This window comes from Athene noctua, chromosome 8, assembly GCF_965140245.1.
Source record: "Athene noctua chromosome 8, bAthNoc1.hap1.1, whole genome shotgun sequence".
In the NCBI taxonomy this organism is placed as follows: Eukaryota; Metazoa; Chordata; class Aves; order Strigiformes; family Strigidae; genus Athene; species Athene noctua.
The window spans coordinates 28,514,379-28,527,504 of NC_134044.1; the positions used below are offsets into that span (position 1 = coordinate 28,514,379).

At 48.8% G+C, this 13,126-nt stretch overlaps 1 protein-coding gene across 4 annotated transcripts in view; it reads left to right on the forward strand.

The window, feature by feature from the left end:
• The window catches only part of VEPH1 (ventricular zone expressed PH domain containing 1), an 87,556-nt gene extending 76,076 nt beyond the window's left edge, over nucleotides 1-11,480 (forward strand). For all 4 annotated transcript variants that reach the window (XM_074912064.1, XM_074912065.1, XM_074912063.1 and 1 more), the window contains 2 exons: nucleotides 5,759-5,895; nucleotides 10,394-11,480. In XM_074912064.1, the coding sequence (XP_074768165.1) occupies nucleotides 5,759-5,895; nucleotides 10,394-10,630 (374 nt within the window). In that variant the 3' untranslated portion in view covers nucleotides 10,631-11,480. The remainder of the gene's footprint in view (nucleotides 1-5,758; nucleotides 5,896-10,393) is intronic.
• The last annotated feature ends 1,646 nt before the right edge of the window (nucleotides 11,481-13,126 follow it).

Genomic DNA, 13,126 nt, shown 5'->3' on the forward strand with positions numbered 1-13,126 from the left:
ACAGCAGGTATCAAATGGCTGCAGTGATGACTGAGTAGAATCCCAGTAAGGACTGGGAGAGGCTCCACCGAGACGTTTGGGGGCTGAAGCTCTTGCCCTGTGAGGAGCTGAGGGATGAGGGCTGGTGCAGGCAGAGCCCAAGAGGAATTCATTAGTGGTCTGTCCATAACTACAAGGAGTTCATCAAGAAGATGGAGCCAGGCTCATTTTGGTGGCGTGTGGTGGGAGGGCAAGAGACAAGGGGCATAAATTGGAACAGGAAAGGTTCAGACTGGCTATAAGGGAAAACTTTCCCACCATGAGGACAGTCAGGCCTTGGAACAGCTTGTCTAGAGATGTGGTTGAGATTTTCAACTCCCATATGGATAAATCCGTGAGCAACCTACTCTGACCCCACCGGCGACCTTGCTTTGAGCGGGAGGTTGGATGAGAGACTCCTTGAGCTCTCTTCCAGCTGAATTATTCTGTGATTCTGTGAAGTTAACCGCAATGAAAATAAGCAAAAGGACTTAGAAAAATATTGGAAAAGAGCTTCGTTCTTATCTTTCCTGAATCTTTCTCTTCTAATCAGACCCTCAGACATACTGGCATCAGATTCATTACGACGACTTTGGAAGCTGACATCAGAATTCCCCATGGGCTTCTTTGTGGACATACACAAGAAGTGCTCTGTTAACACACTTCTTCCAGCCACCGGGTGCTTAAAGGGAGATCAGCACTGCTTTAGTAAATCCTGTTTTTGAAAGATTTTGGCCATAAAAATCCACTTTAGGCCAAAATTGCACATTGGCTTCCTTTCTCATGTTGCATTCCTGACCACCAACCCTCTCGGTGTCTTCTGGTCCCTGAACTTTGTGCTTTACACCTTCTGAGTTTGGGTTAAAGCATGTTCCTAGTGCACTGGAATCGGGATCAAAGCCATTCCCGGGTGACCAGGAGCCAGGTAGAGGCACGAAGTCCAACCACTGAGCAATTGTCTTTTCATATCAAGTCCTTCTTTTGCAGTATCGAGATGTTTATACAGCTGTCGTCGTCCTCTGGAAGTCACAGCGCACATGGTGAATTCTTTATTGTCATCATGTAGGAGTAGAAATTCTTTTCTTGTCTTGTCATTTTTTATCAAAGTGAATTTCTCTCCTCTTTCTTTAATGCATGCTCCAGGAAAGCTTGCAGCTTGGTGCTGCTGGTTTGAGTTTCTCACATTCACAGCTTTTTGCTCTCTGTTTCTCGCTGGGTAGAGTTTGTCATAGTGGTTCTGACACTTCATCTGGGGAGACACTGTGGAGCCATGCCCCGTTATTATCACCCACATGCTACTGAGATGGTCATTTCCTGACACCAAACTGCCTGTTCTCTTGGTGAGAAAACATCCTCCACCAAGAGAGTGCACGTGGGAACGGCAAATTTTGGGAATGACAGGGATATTACCCTGTACATCATTAAGGCTGAAATTTGATGAGGCATTTGCACAATAAGCAAAATATCAGCTTAGATTAGAACTAACTATAAAAATGTTAAACTTTTTATATGTTCTCACAAGTCTGAGAAATTATAATGCTGATTTTATAAAATGAAGTCACCAGAAGATGAAGTGGCTAGTACAGGAGCACGAGGACTTGTACTCAGAGCTGCTAGAGAGCTGCTGGCCCTGTGGGACTGGCCTTCTGCTCAGCTCCCAAAGAGGAATGACTCTTCAGGATGACCATTATGGGTCTCCCAGCAAATCCCAGCTGCAGAAATGTCAGATAACACCCAGTACAGCCTCAGAAAGCTGTTTGGGAAGAAACCCAGCTCTTCTGTTCCCAGTACGTCTCCCCCGTGAAGCTGCTGTTGGCAGATGGTGTCCCCGCGGACAGGCGCCCGCGCAGCCACAGGCACCAATGAGCACACGGTCCTGCCCGGGTGAAAAAGCCAAGGCTCAGCTCAAGGTGGAGCCAGGTTTTTTTTGCAGAAACAAATTTATCTGGAAAACTCCCCAGCTTTTTCCTTGCTCCAAATGGATTATTATTTTCTCCAGTACTTTTTTGTTCAGTGGCATTTGATGATATCTTGTGAACATCTCGTTAGCTGCGTGAGCTGGATTTCAGCTGCTTTCTGCTCTCTTTGAACAGGGTTAGCTGTTATTAGGGAGCTTTGCCACAGGATATTGTTTCTCTTGTCTAGAAAATGGGGAGTGAGCCTGTGCAGGTTTTTTTTGCCACCCGTTCACCAGCAGTTAATTTATCTAAGTGTAAATTCAGCATAGACTACATGGCATGAGGCTCCTTCCCGAGGGCATCTGCCCCAGACCAGCGCTTCAGAAACCCTGTGGGGGGATGTGTGGAATTTGGCCAGTTTGTTCTGCCCAGTTTAGGTTTTCTCTGCCGTAGAGCAGGGAGATTCCCCGTGGCCTTTTCCACCTCCCTCTGCACAGCCCGTTCAGCAGAGGGTTTAAAAAGCCTCCCCCCAGATGTCGTGCCCAGCCCCAGGTCCATCATTTTGAGTGGTGTAGCTCCCACGCACATCCCCAGCAGCAGAGCGGGGTGGGAGGCGGGACAGAGGCTGCCAGCAAAGAGCTGTTTCAGAAGCACCACGTCACTGCTCGTCGTAACGTCCTCATGGCCAAGGAAGACTAAATCCCCTCAGCTCTGCATTTTCTTGGTCCCATCTCCAGGTTTTTCACATAAACCGAATATTTATTTGAAAACAGCCCTCGCCTTGACCATGCTTCTCTGAAAGGCTGGGCAGAAGAGATTGTTGTTGAGGAAATCTCTAAAACAAGTGAAATTGTGTATCTGTATAGTTCTGAGAACAATATTTAACACAATTACAAAGTTTTTCTTAATGGGCGCACTGTAAAATGTGGCTCTGCCCCACTAAAAAGCGTGTTGTGAAATGGGTGCAGCCCCAAACCAGCTTCCTTGTAAATTTGTGCCATTTTGCAGCGACAAAAATGATGCAGGGAGCAAGCAAGCCTCTGTTTTACTTTGCCCCGTGGCGGGTTGGGGGGTGTAAGGCAGCAGTGCTGGCGTGCAGATCTACAGAAAAGAGCTGCTGTATCAAGCTCGGGATGCAGCAGGCTGCAAGGAGCAGAGTGACTTGTTTTTGTCACGGAAATCACGGCTGCAGTTCCCCGCGGAAGCTGAAACGTGGCCACGTCCCTTTTCATTCAGTCCATCTCCTTCCAGAAACTCCCTCTCTACAGAGACAGAAATATTTATAGTCTGTCTTGAGGAAATTGCAATCGTACACACTGAAGACCCCCAAAGCCTGCCTCTCTGCCAGTATAAACAAAGCTGGGGGGAAAAAAATACATTCTTTATCTAAATCTGATGCATTGTAGTTGTGTTGTTTGCTTTTACTCTATCAGACAGGAGGCAGTGAAGAGAGTGCCCAAAAATCTACAAAGCCTTGGAAAATCCAGGTGCTACCTTTGGGGGCTGCACTTGGCTACCCCACTCATCTCCTGTCCTCAGCATCGCACCAACCTACTGTGTTTCGGGCTCTAAAAGGCTCGTGCACAGACAATAGCAAACATCAAGAAAAAAAACTCTACTGGATAAACTTTAATGCTAAGGTATGCAAGTATGGCCAGCCAGAGAATAACTGACCAGCTGACAGATGCTGGGAAGGGCTCCAAGTCAAACATCACATCAAAAAACATCCGTTCTCAGACTGCTTACGCCTTGGACTGCTCTTCAGTCTATCTCATCCATTGTGTCCCGTCTATCGGTGTAAAAATAGAAAAGAAAGGAAAAAGAAACCCAGCCGTGGTATTAGAGAATTTTTAAATTGCCCCATAGGTGAAGGGCAGTGGCTTGAGGCCGCTCTGCAGCCGTGGTTTAAAGCCCACGGTGACCCCTTGGTTGCCGGGTTTTTCTTGTGCTGGAAAATTCCTTGTTCACGTGCAGGGTTTGGGAACACTCTCCCAGCTCCCAAAACCTCGTGTGCTTCCAGCCAAGGTCAGTGCCGGTGAGTACTGATCACAGGTGACCACCGTGGCCACGGGGCTGGCGGCAGAAGCGGCCACATCCTTATAAACGTGCTGTAAAGGAAGGTGCAAGGCTTCCCAGTGTTCACACAGAGCTTGGAATTCTGAAGGTAATTTTAAATGTAGCAGTAATTTTGCAATAAGGGGGGAAAAAAGGTTTTCCTTTCCTAGAGACTTTATTTGGGTTTTATTTTTAAGGGAATTGATTGAAGGAAATTCTGTAGTGACAAACACAAGTTATTTTTCTAAGGCAAACTGAAGTCCCTTTCCAGACCACTGTAGATGAACGGACTGGGAAGGGGCTGAGCTGAAGGAAAGGCTCCGAGTGTGCCTGTTCTGCTTCCGTGCCACTCGCAGCCTGTACTCTGTACCGTACACCGCGTATCTTTAATTACCTCTCAGATTATTCTTGGGCAACGCGCTGTAGCGCAGGGTCACCAGGGAGAACAGAAGCTTTTGTGACTCTCCCTCTCCTCCTTCCTCGTCTTTGGCTTGGGCAGTTACCCGTGTTGTATTTAGAGCAGGCTCTGCAAGGACGGCGTTTACACACACACGTGGCACAAATGCTGGTTTAGCTCTTGCCCCCCAGGCCAGGGGCGAGGCAGTGTTATTGGCCAGTGACACACTAATAGTGTGGAAGTAAATTTTGCCACAAGATGGTAAAAACATCAATGTCCTCAATGGGTAACATGATGAAAAGACCTTGATGGTTCCTGAGGGAGCAGGACAGACACCAGCTCCCTGGAGGCTGAGCTGTGAGTTGCTCTGGCCTTTGGCAGTCCAGATGTCAAAATAAATGGTATTATTTTAGAAATGCAAAAGTGATAGAAAATATCATGTTCCCAACTGGTCAGTGCTGTGAAATTTAGAGGACTTAAGTAACAGGGTTTGTCGTAAAGATTAGTTGCTACAAAATGGATTGCTAATGTTAAATGACTTTTGAAACATTCTTGAAGTGGAAACAAGAAACGGTAATAAAAATAATAAAGATGTAACAGGGAGTGACCTCTACAAAATGCAGGGCTAGGTTACTGCTCGAACACTGGGTAAGGGAGAGCTGATAATAAACGCATCCCTTCCCAAGGGAAGGAGGAGTGTCTTGGGAGGGTGAGGAAGAGAAGGGTCATCTCTAGGAGACAAAGCCCTGGGACTCACCAACCCCTTTCTCGGCAAAAATTCCCATTTCTGGGCTGGAATTACCTCCAATAGGTTGGCAGTTGTTCCCGTGGGATGGCACCTGGTCTCTCAGCCCCACATGGACACCCCACTTCTGGCCTCCGTAGAGCTGCTGCTGCGATGAAGCAAACTACTGCAGTTATCAGAGAGTGATATCCTCAAAATATTCCTATCAAAATGCTGCACAGCAGGAATACAACTGTACTGAGCTCTGTAACGTGGATTAAAGCCTCAGAAACAACGTGAATGTCTACTTTTAATTGCATGAAATGATAAATCATTATTGCGGGGCTGAGGAACACTTGGGAGGCGGCGTGGTGGGGAGAAGGACGTGATGGTTAAGGGAGGAGAAGGAGCGATGGGCAGAGGGGTCTGAGCCATCAGCTCCATCTGTGAGGCCTCTGGAGCAAAACATGACTAAGGGCAGAAACGTCTCCCTGAAGTGACAGCTGAATGCTTGAGGTCGGGAGGAATGTGGTCTCGGAGCTGACACAGCTAAACTGAAAAAAAAAAAATAAATAAACCTCTTTTGCCTGTCAGCGAAAGACTGGCTCTTGGCTGGGGCAAAGGGAGGGCAGAAATAACCCTCTGGTTGTGTGTTCACCTCCCCAGTTGTAAATCAGGATGGCCAACCTCTGATTGAAGGCAAGCTGAAAGAGAAGCAAGTCCGCTGGAAGTTTATCAAAAGGTGGAAAACTCGGTACTTCACCCTGGCTGGCAACCAGCTGCTTTTTCGGAAAGGAAAATCTGTAAGTCCAAAGACCATCAATATGATTTTTCTCTTCCCCCCCCCCCCCCCCCCCTTTTTCCAGAGGTTTTTGCCACTCAGCTTTGCCCGTGGTCTCTGTACCTGCGTGACGAACCGAGCCAAGGGATTGCTCACCAGCTTTAGTTATATTTTTCTCTCTGGATCAAGAAGGTGAGATTTTTGAGAGTGCTCTTGTCCAGCCAACAACTGCCCAGGGCTCGGCACTGCCACTCAGTGATTTTTACCCTGCTAGCTCTGCCCCGTGCCCAGGATCATCCCCTCTGCCTCCAGGGTCACCTCTCGGATATTCCAAAAGCTTCTGCTCCTGATGGAATTACGGTGGGTTAAAAAATAGTTTCCTATCTTGACCAGTGGTTCTTTTTCCTTGAATAAACACAAATCCAATAAATTCTGCTCAGGTAAGTATATTTTTAGCGCGTGCAAAGTGCAAGGCACGGCACAGCGAGGTGTGTGGCAGCCACGGGAAGTGAGCTGTCGCTTCTGCGTCCCCAGTTTTCACGGGACCAGACGTGCTCAGGGGGGAGATGGTCGCGTTCAGAATATCTGGAAAGCCAAGCCCTTCTGAATGCCTCAGGGCAGTCTCCAAAATCAAACGACTGTTCACCTTTTTGAAAGCCTTGCCTGCTTTTGTCCATTAATAACTGTTGTGGAGATGATGACGTTATAACTGGTGTTATTTGCAGGGGAAGTACCAGTGTGTCTGAAGCAAGGTGAGGCTAGAATGCTTTTCTCCCAAAGCAATGGAGGGTTTTTTGCTTTCACTTCTACCATCACCTAAATTCAGAGAAATTCTCCTGAAATTTCTGTGAAATTATTTGAAATTTACACTGATAGACTCAGAGAAGCGTGTCCCAGGGCATGGAACAGCAGGTAACTGAATCCAGTCCCCGTTAGTTTTTACTTCTCAGTTATTAGAAACTAATATTCTTCAGCTTTTCGCAACAAGAATTATCAAACATTGTACAAAATAGTCTGCTTATTTTTGTTAAAAGAGCTCTCTCTTAGATAATCCAAAAATAGTTGCATCTTTCAGTTGTAGCCAAACCTTAATACTTCTGGTAAATAATCGTTATTTTTACAGAAACCTAGAAACTCTTAAAGCTTCTCAGATGGTTTCCTGAGCCCCTTCCTATAAGAAATACAACAGGGTGTCCTGCCTGGGAGGAACATGGGACAATACAATCCTTCTGAAAGCAAGTAGGTCAGGAAATAGCCTTTTCCTTAATTACTAGTGACTTTTTCTGATATTTCGGTTGAGATTCTGAAGACAATTTAGTCCATACATGCACCACAGGTACTGCTCAGTACTGGCTGATGCTCGCTTTTGAAAGAGTGTCAGAATTGTCATTTTTTAACCAGTCAGTTGGCTTAGAGAAATGTATTTAAAGGGATGGCTTTAATTAGTTCTCCAAATAAGCCAGGCCTAAGGCGCTCAGAATGCCTTGGTTACTCCTGGGATGTGATCACCTCCTTACGTTTGCCTTCTCAGTGCTCCCTTGTTCACGTGGGGCGCATGCAGTGTCACAGGCGGGTGAAGCTGGCAGATGAGACTGTTGAACAGCAGATTTTGCTCAACAGCATAAATCACACAGATTAACTTTCCTGTTTTTAACTGGCAAACTCAAGGCTTCTTTGCTTTGTTTTTCAAGTTGGACGCAAATACCTTCGGTGTAGTAGGCTGGGGTCCAGCCCCCCGGGGACAGCAGCGGGGTTATCACACCTGCATAATCAGTCTTTCAAGCTGGTGTGTTCTATTCTGTTACGTCTACATTTTTGGCCTAAATTTGAGTCAAGTCCTGCCATTAACTATTGCTTGGCTTGCAGCCTGCAGCAACCCCTGAGCTCACCACTTTTAAGTTGCCCGCGTGCCCTGGGCTGACGATTGCAGACACCAAACACCAAATTTTAAACCCTTTAAGCGGGACCAGAGGTATGAAGAGCCTCACAGAAGGGGTTCAGATAACAAAAGTGTGATTTTCAGACCCCGCTGGAGGTTCGCTCTGCGCGCAAGGATCAGCCCCACGCCGGGTGGGTGCCGGTGCCGGGAGCATGGCAAGGTCAGGGTGAGGGGCTGCGACCAGCTGGGGCGGTGGCTGAGGGTCCTTCCCAGCTGCAGCTGGTGCTTGTTCCAGCCCCTGGAGCGCTTGCCTGGCTGAGCGTGAGGGCTCTGCCCCGTCATCTCTGGCGCTGCGGGCAGGGCTGGGTGCCGCGTGGGTGTTTGGGCTCCACACGCCGCTCGCTGGAAAGTACAAACCAGCACAGAGGAGGGATTGGGGGATGGCCAGCTGGCTGGGCCTGCTTATTCCTGGAGCCCCACTGTGAACCTTCCCTTCGTCAGAGTAACCATGTGGACAATATTCACTCTGTGTAGGCAACTGCACGGCCAGTGGGTAAAGGGGAGGCAGGAGAAAACCGACATATAAGAGGTCCAAAAAAAGAGCCACATCCTAAACTCCTGGAAAATTGTGGTAAACTCCTGCCACAGAAATGTGCCTAGGGTACAATCAACTTTCTTTAGTGAATCCTGAGGGCAAACGCTGTGTTGTAACAAAGGGGGTATATAATTTTTGCCAGCTAGTCTCCTAAATGTAAGGTTCTGGCTCATAGAGTGCAAAGTTTTGGTTCTCGAGTCTATTGTTGCTTTGCATTTTCTGTGATAAAAGCTTCATGATGTTTATCCCAGCAGAGCCAGCTTAACACTGTCAATAAAGCCTTAATTGGTGTTTGTGGAAGCAGGGGAGGGTGGGCCACTGCTGTGGTCCCGTGGTCATGCACAGGGAATTGAGTCTGTTCCCGTGTGAAACTGGAGATGAACTTCATTTTTTGTGGAAAGTCGTTTGGTCAGAACTGAACGTTTTAGTGAGAAATTATCCATTTAAAGAAAAATTCTCAGGTCTGGAATAGGGTCCCTGACAAAAATGAAATGAGACAGGTAAATAAATGTTCCATCCCAGAATGAGCAACGGCAACACGAGGAGCAATGCCGGGAAGGTGACAGCTCTGCGCTGGCACCGCCGCTGGCAGCCCAGGGACCCCCCTGTCCCCGGGGGGTCTGTCTGCTCACCCACCGCGGGCCCCCGCGGGGCTTCGGGGCAGCTGCTCTTGCTGGAGAGCTGCTTCCGTCGAGGAATGGGCTTTGCTGCTGGATTGAGTCACAAAGAGGGGATTGCCCGGGGTTTATGGCACTTCAGGAACGTAGGAGACCTTGACTGCAAATAATATGTGTGTATGCAACAGAGAGGAGCTCCAGCAGTTGGGAAACACATCCTGGGTATTCGTTATGGGTGTGGAAAACTGGCAGATCAGGGGTAATGGTAGGGGACTGTCACATCCCAGAGAGGAATCACAGCTGTTGGGCTTGGGACTTCCTTTGGGTGGTCTTTCCAGGTGAGCTTTTCCTTAGAACAGTCAAATATTCCTGGTTCTTTCCCAGAAGGACCGAGGCGTTATTGCAGAAGTGTCCGTGCCCAGCCCTGGTCCCGTGTCTCGGAGCTGGCCTGCTGGGAGGGCAGCTCTGGAGACAGCAGCTCCCACACCGAGTGGTGCTCAGCTCCCGCAAGATAATTAACCCCTAATTCGCACTCAGATCGGTCCAGATCCTTCCTTATGCAACAGGAGCAGAAAGCTTTTGTGAAACCTGCCTTACTCCTCCTGGTAAAAGTATAAGAAGCTCACCAGGAGAAACATAAATATTCTGGAGGAATCAGGGCCTTGTGCTTAAACTTCTCACCTGGAGACCCAATTCGTACATTTTTTAGGAGCTCGCAAATCTCTTCCCCCGCAGGAAATTTCCATGATTTTGTACAACTCTCTCTTACGCTCCCTGCATCATATTTCTTACCATGACATTAAGATTTCCTACATGTACCTACTTTATATGTTTTCAAACAAAATTGCAACTGAGCTGTCCTGTATTCTCCACTCCCCACTGAGAAACGCCCCAGTTACCCTTGCATTTTCTGAATCAGACTCAAGGTATTAGTTCTGTTGTCAAAACCTACAAAAGGAGTTGCTGCTTCTGTTTTTGGGTGGAGACCCTGAGAAGGGGAAGGACTGGCCACTGCTCAAGAGCAGAGCTTTCCTCAGTGCCCGAGGACTGCCTGGTTTTTGTACGTAGGAAGCGTTTGCTATCGTCACGAGCTGTGCCGGGCCCCGTTAGCAGAGCTCACCGTTATTAAAAGCCAGAGAGAGTAAAATCCAAGCCCACGTTAAAAGCTGAAGCTGGAACTCAAAAGTGCAGGTGGTGAGGGGGAAGAGCCCACAGGCATCTCTGTGGACCGTGGGCCGTTGGGTGCAGGAGGCCACGGCGCTGCGTGGGAGGGGGGTTTTGAACTCCCCTTGAGGCTCTTTTGGGAGGTCCCCACGGGTGCGTTTGCCCACAGGAGCAACGCTGACAAGCTCAGCTCTAGAGACATTGACTCATTAGGACGGTGGAAGCTCTACCAGATCAACCTGGTTCTGTCTTCCCTGTGTTTCAGAAGGACGACCCCGACGACTGCCCCATCGAGCTCAGCAAGGTGCAGAGCGTTAAAGTGGTGGCGAAGAAGCGCAGGGACCGCAGCCTGCCCCGGGCCTTTGAGATCTTCACCGACAGCAAGACCTACGTTTTCAAGGCCAAGGACGAGAAGAACGCCGAGGAGTGGCTTCAGTGCATCAACGTCGCCGTCGCCCAGGCTAGAGAGCGGGAGAGCCGAGAGGCCACCACCTACCTCTAGAGCCACTGGCACCGCCGCGCCGTGCCGGGGACCTCTTTCACCTCCAGCAGCCCTGCCGGCCCCTGGACCACGGGAATCTGTGGGGAAAACCACGAGTTAGGAGGAGCCAGGGAGAGCTTTGTGCCGCAGGAGAGGTCTGAGGCCTCGGTGACCCTACCAGGGGATGGAGTGCCGCCGTGCAGGAGCGCTCCCGGCACTGGGGCGTTGGCTGGTGCGGAAGCAGCTTCTGCATCCGTGTGGGAAATGCAGGTTTTTAAACTCAGCCTAACAGCCTGCAAGGAGACAGGGTTAGAAACAAACCCAGACCCCAGCCCCTCAGCCTTTGCCTCTGGGGTACACAAGGTCTCGGGGCTGCGGACGCGGCGAGAGCATTCGAGTGCGTACGGACTTTCTGCTTTCCTCAATCACCTTCTGTCTGTAAAAAGATCATTTTCCTTCTTATTTAATCTCAGCGTACTTCATCCTTTTACTGTTTATACGTGTCTGTGGAAAAAAATCAAATTTGCTGCTTCTTTCAGGTTTAGATTGAGCAATTTTAAAGATTTAATACTGCTGGAAAAAAAAAATTTAACTGTTTTGATCTTCCCTTTTTCCTGCTTTTTTCACCTTCATAACTGAATGTAATTTTTACAAATTATTTTCCTTTCATTTTTTTGACTTCTCTGTTCTGTAACTTTTCAAAACTTCTCCATAATCAGAAAATTCCATTTGTTTGATTTTCTTTGTCACTCTCAAATGGTTCCAAAGTGAAGGAAGTACTGTAGAAAAAGCTGAAAGGAAATGAGGAAAAAAGGGGGGAAAATGAATGAAAAGTCTGCAAATGAAGAAATGGACTTGGAGATCATTTAAGGCTGAGTAGAAATAAAATCTTAAATTTTCCAACCTAGAAAAATGTATCCATTTTAAATTTTCCAACCCAGACAAAAAGTTGTTGCCAAAAAGGGGGAGTTAAGAGGGGGAAAAATCAGGAAAATAATTAACTGTAATGCTTTTTACTGTGACGTGTAGCTTCCACTCGGTAGCAGAAGGAACCCACGGCTTTTCTGAGAGTTCCCGGCAGAGCACAGCGGTACAATCTGCTGTCGGAAATGTTCCCTTGTCGCCTTTCCATCACGTTTGCTGGGTGAGTTCTGGCTTTGGCTTTGCGGACGGGAGGGCAGCGGGGGCTGGTGGCAGGGGAGGGCCTGCCAGGGCCCATCGGAAGCTTTCGGGGAACGGGGGAGCAAGGGGAATGACCTGGGAAATAAATTTGGATTTAAGGCGATTGAGCAAAGCGAGCGCTGGCGGTGCTGAGCGGGGCCCGCTCTCGGCGTCACCGCGAGGTTTGTGTCTCCTGTCGCTGTTCTCCAACGGGGTGCGGCTCAAACCATCACCTCCCTCGGAATTTTCCCACTATCCTGAACGTTCCCCAGCTCTCTTGATTTCACCGGGGCTGCTGCTGCTCGGACAGCTCAGAAACATTATTCTTCCTGCATTGAAATTCTCTGGCTTTGGGTAAAGGGGGCCACGCCCGGACTGGAGGAGGCGCGGAGGGAGCGGGACCCGAGTGATTTAACTCGGTGGTTCGGTGCCTCCCTCCTTGATGCGTTTTTTTAGCGGGGTTTACAGCCCAGAGCTTGGAGCCTTGTAGCGTGGCATCTAAATATTTATCTTTGCAGTCTGGTAACTTGCAAGCGCGGTGTGTTGCTGGTGCTTGTCTCTCCAGAGCTCTGTAATTTGTTACACTGACAGGTAAGACGCTAACACTTGGTAAGGAGAATTTATTCCAATTAGAATGAGGAAAAACTAGTTTATGGGAGCGTGGGAGCACCTGAGTTCTGCTGCCAGGCCAGAGCTAAGGGCTGCCCGATCCCTCGCAGCAGCCAGAGCTGGCGGCTCCAGAGAGGGATTTCTCAACCTCATCCACCAAAGTACCATCAAATATCTGGGGAGAAACGCCATGGAACAGCACCAGTGCAATGAATTTCCATCTACAGAGAAAGGAAAATTAGGCTAAACTCTGAAAAGCTGTTTGCTATTTCTGCATCCCCTTTTTCAGTTGCCTGCACTCGTGGGGATGTCTGTGTTTCTTCGCTTGGTTGTTTCCCATTATTTTTAATCGTTTCCCAGACCTGACAGTGATGTTTATGGGGGCACCAGGGAACTGGCAGAAAGACGCCAAGACCCTGAGTGCTGCAGCTCTGCTGTGGCCACCCGTGGGCAGGGTGAGAAATAAAACCAAAGAAGCCCAAAAATGGTTTGGGGCCGGATTATCTGCAGTGGCCAGGCTCTAATAGTGACCTTCTGGATGATGGCCTTGCCTGGTGCCACCACACTGCCCACCCGTAGCCATGATACCACCTTTCCAAACCACCCCTCCAGCCCGGGGGGGTCCCTGTCCCCCCACCTGTGCCGTCCCACTGTCCTCCTCCTCCTCGCGGGCCGCCGACCCCCGGTCGGACCAATCCCAAATCACATCTTTTCCAACTCCACGTTTTCTCCAAATCCTCTTTGAGA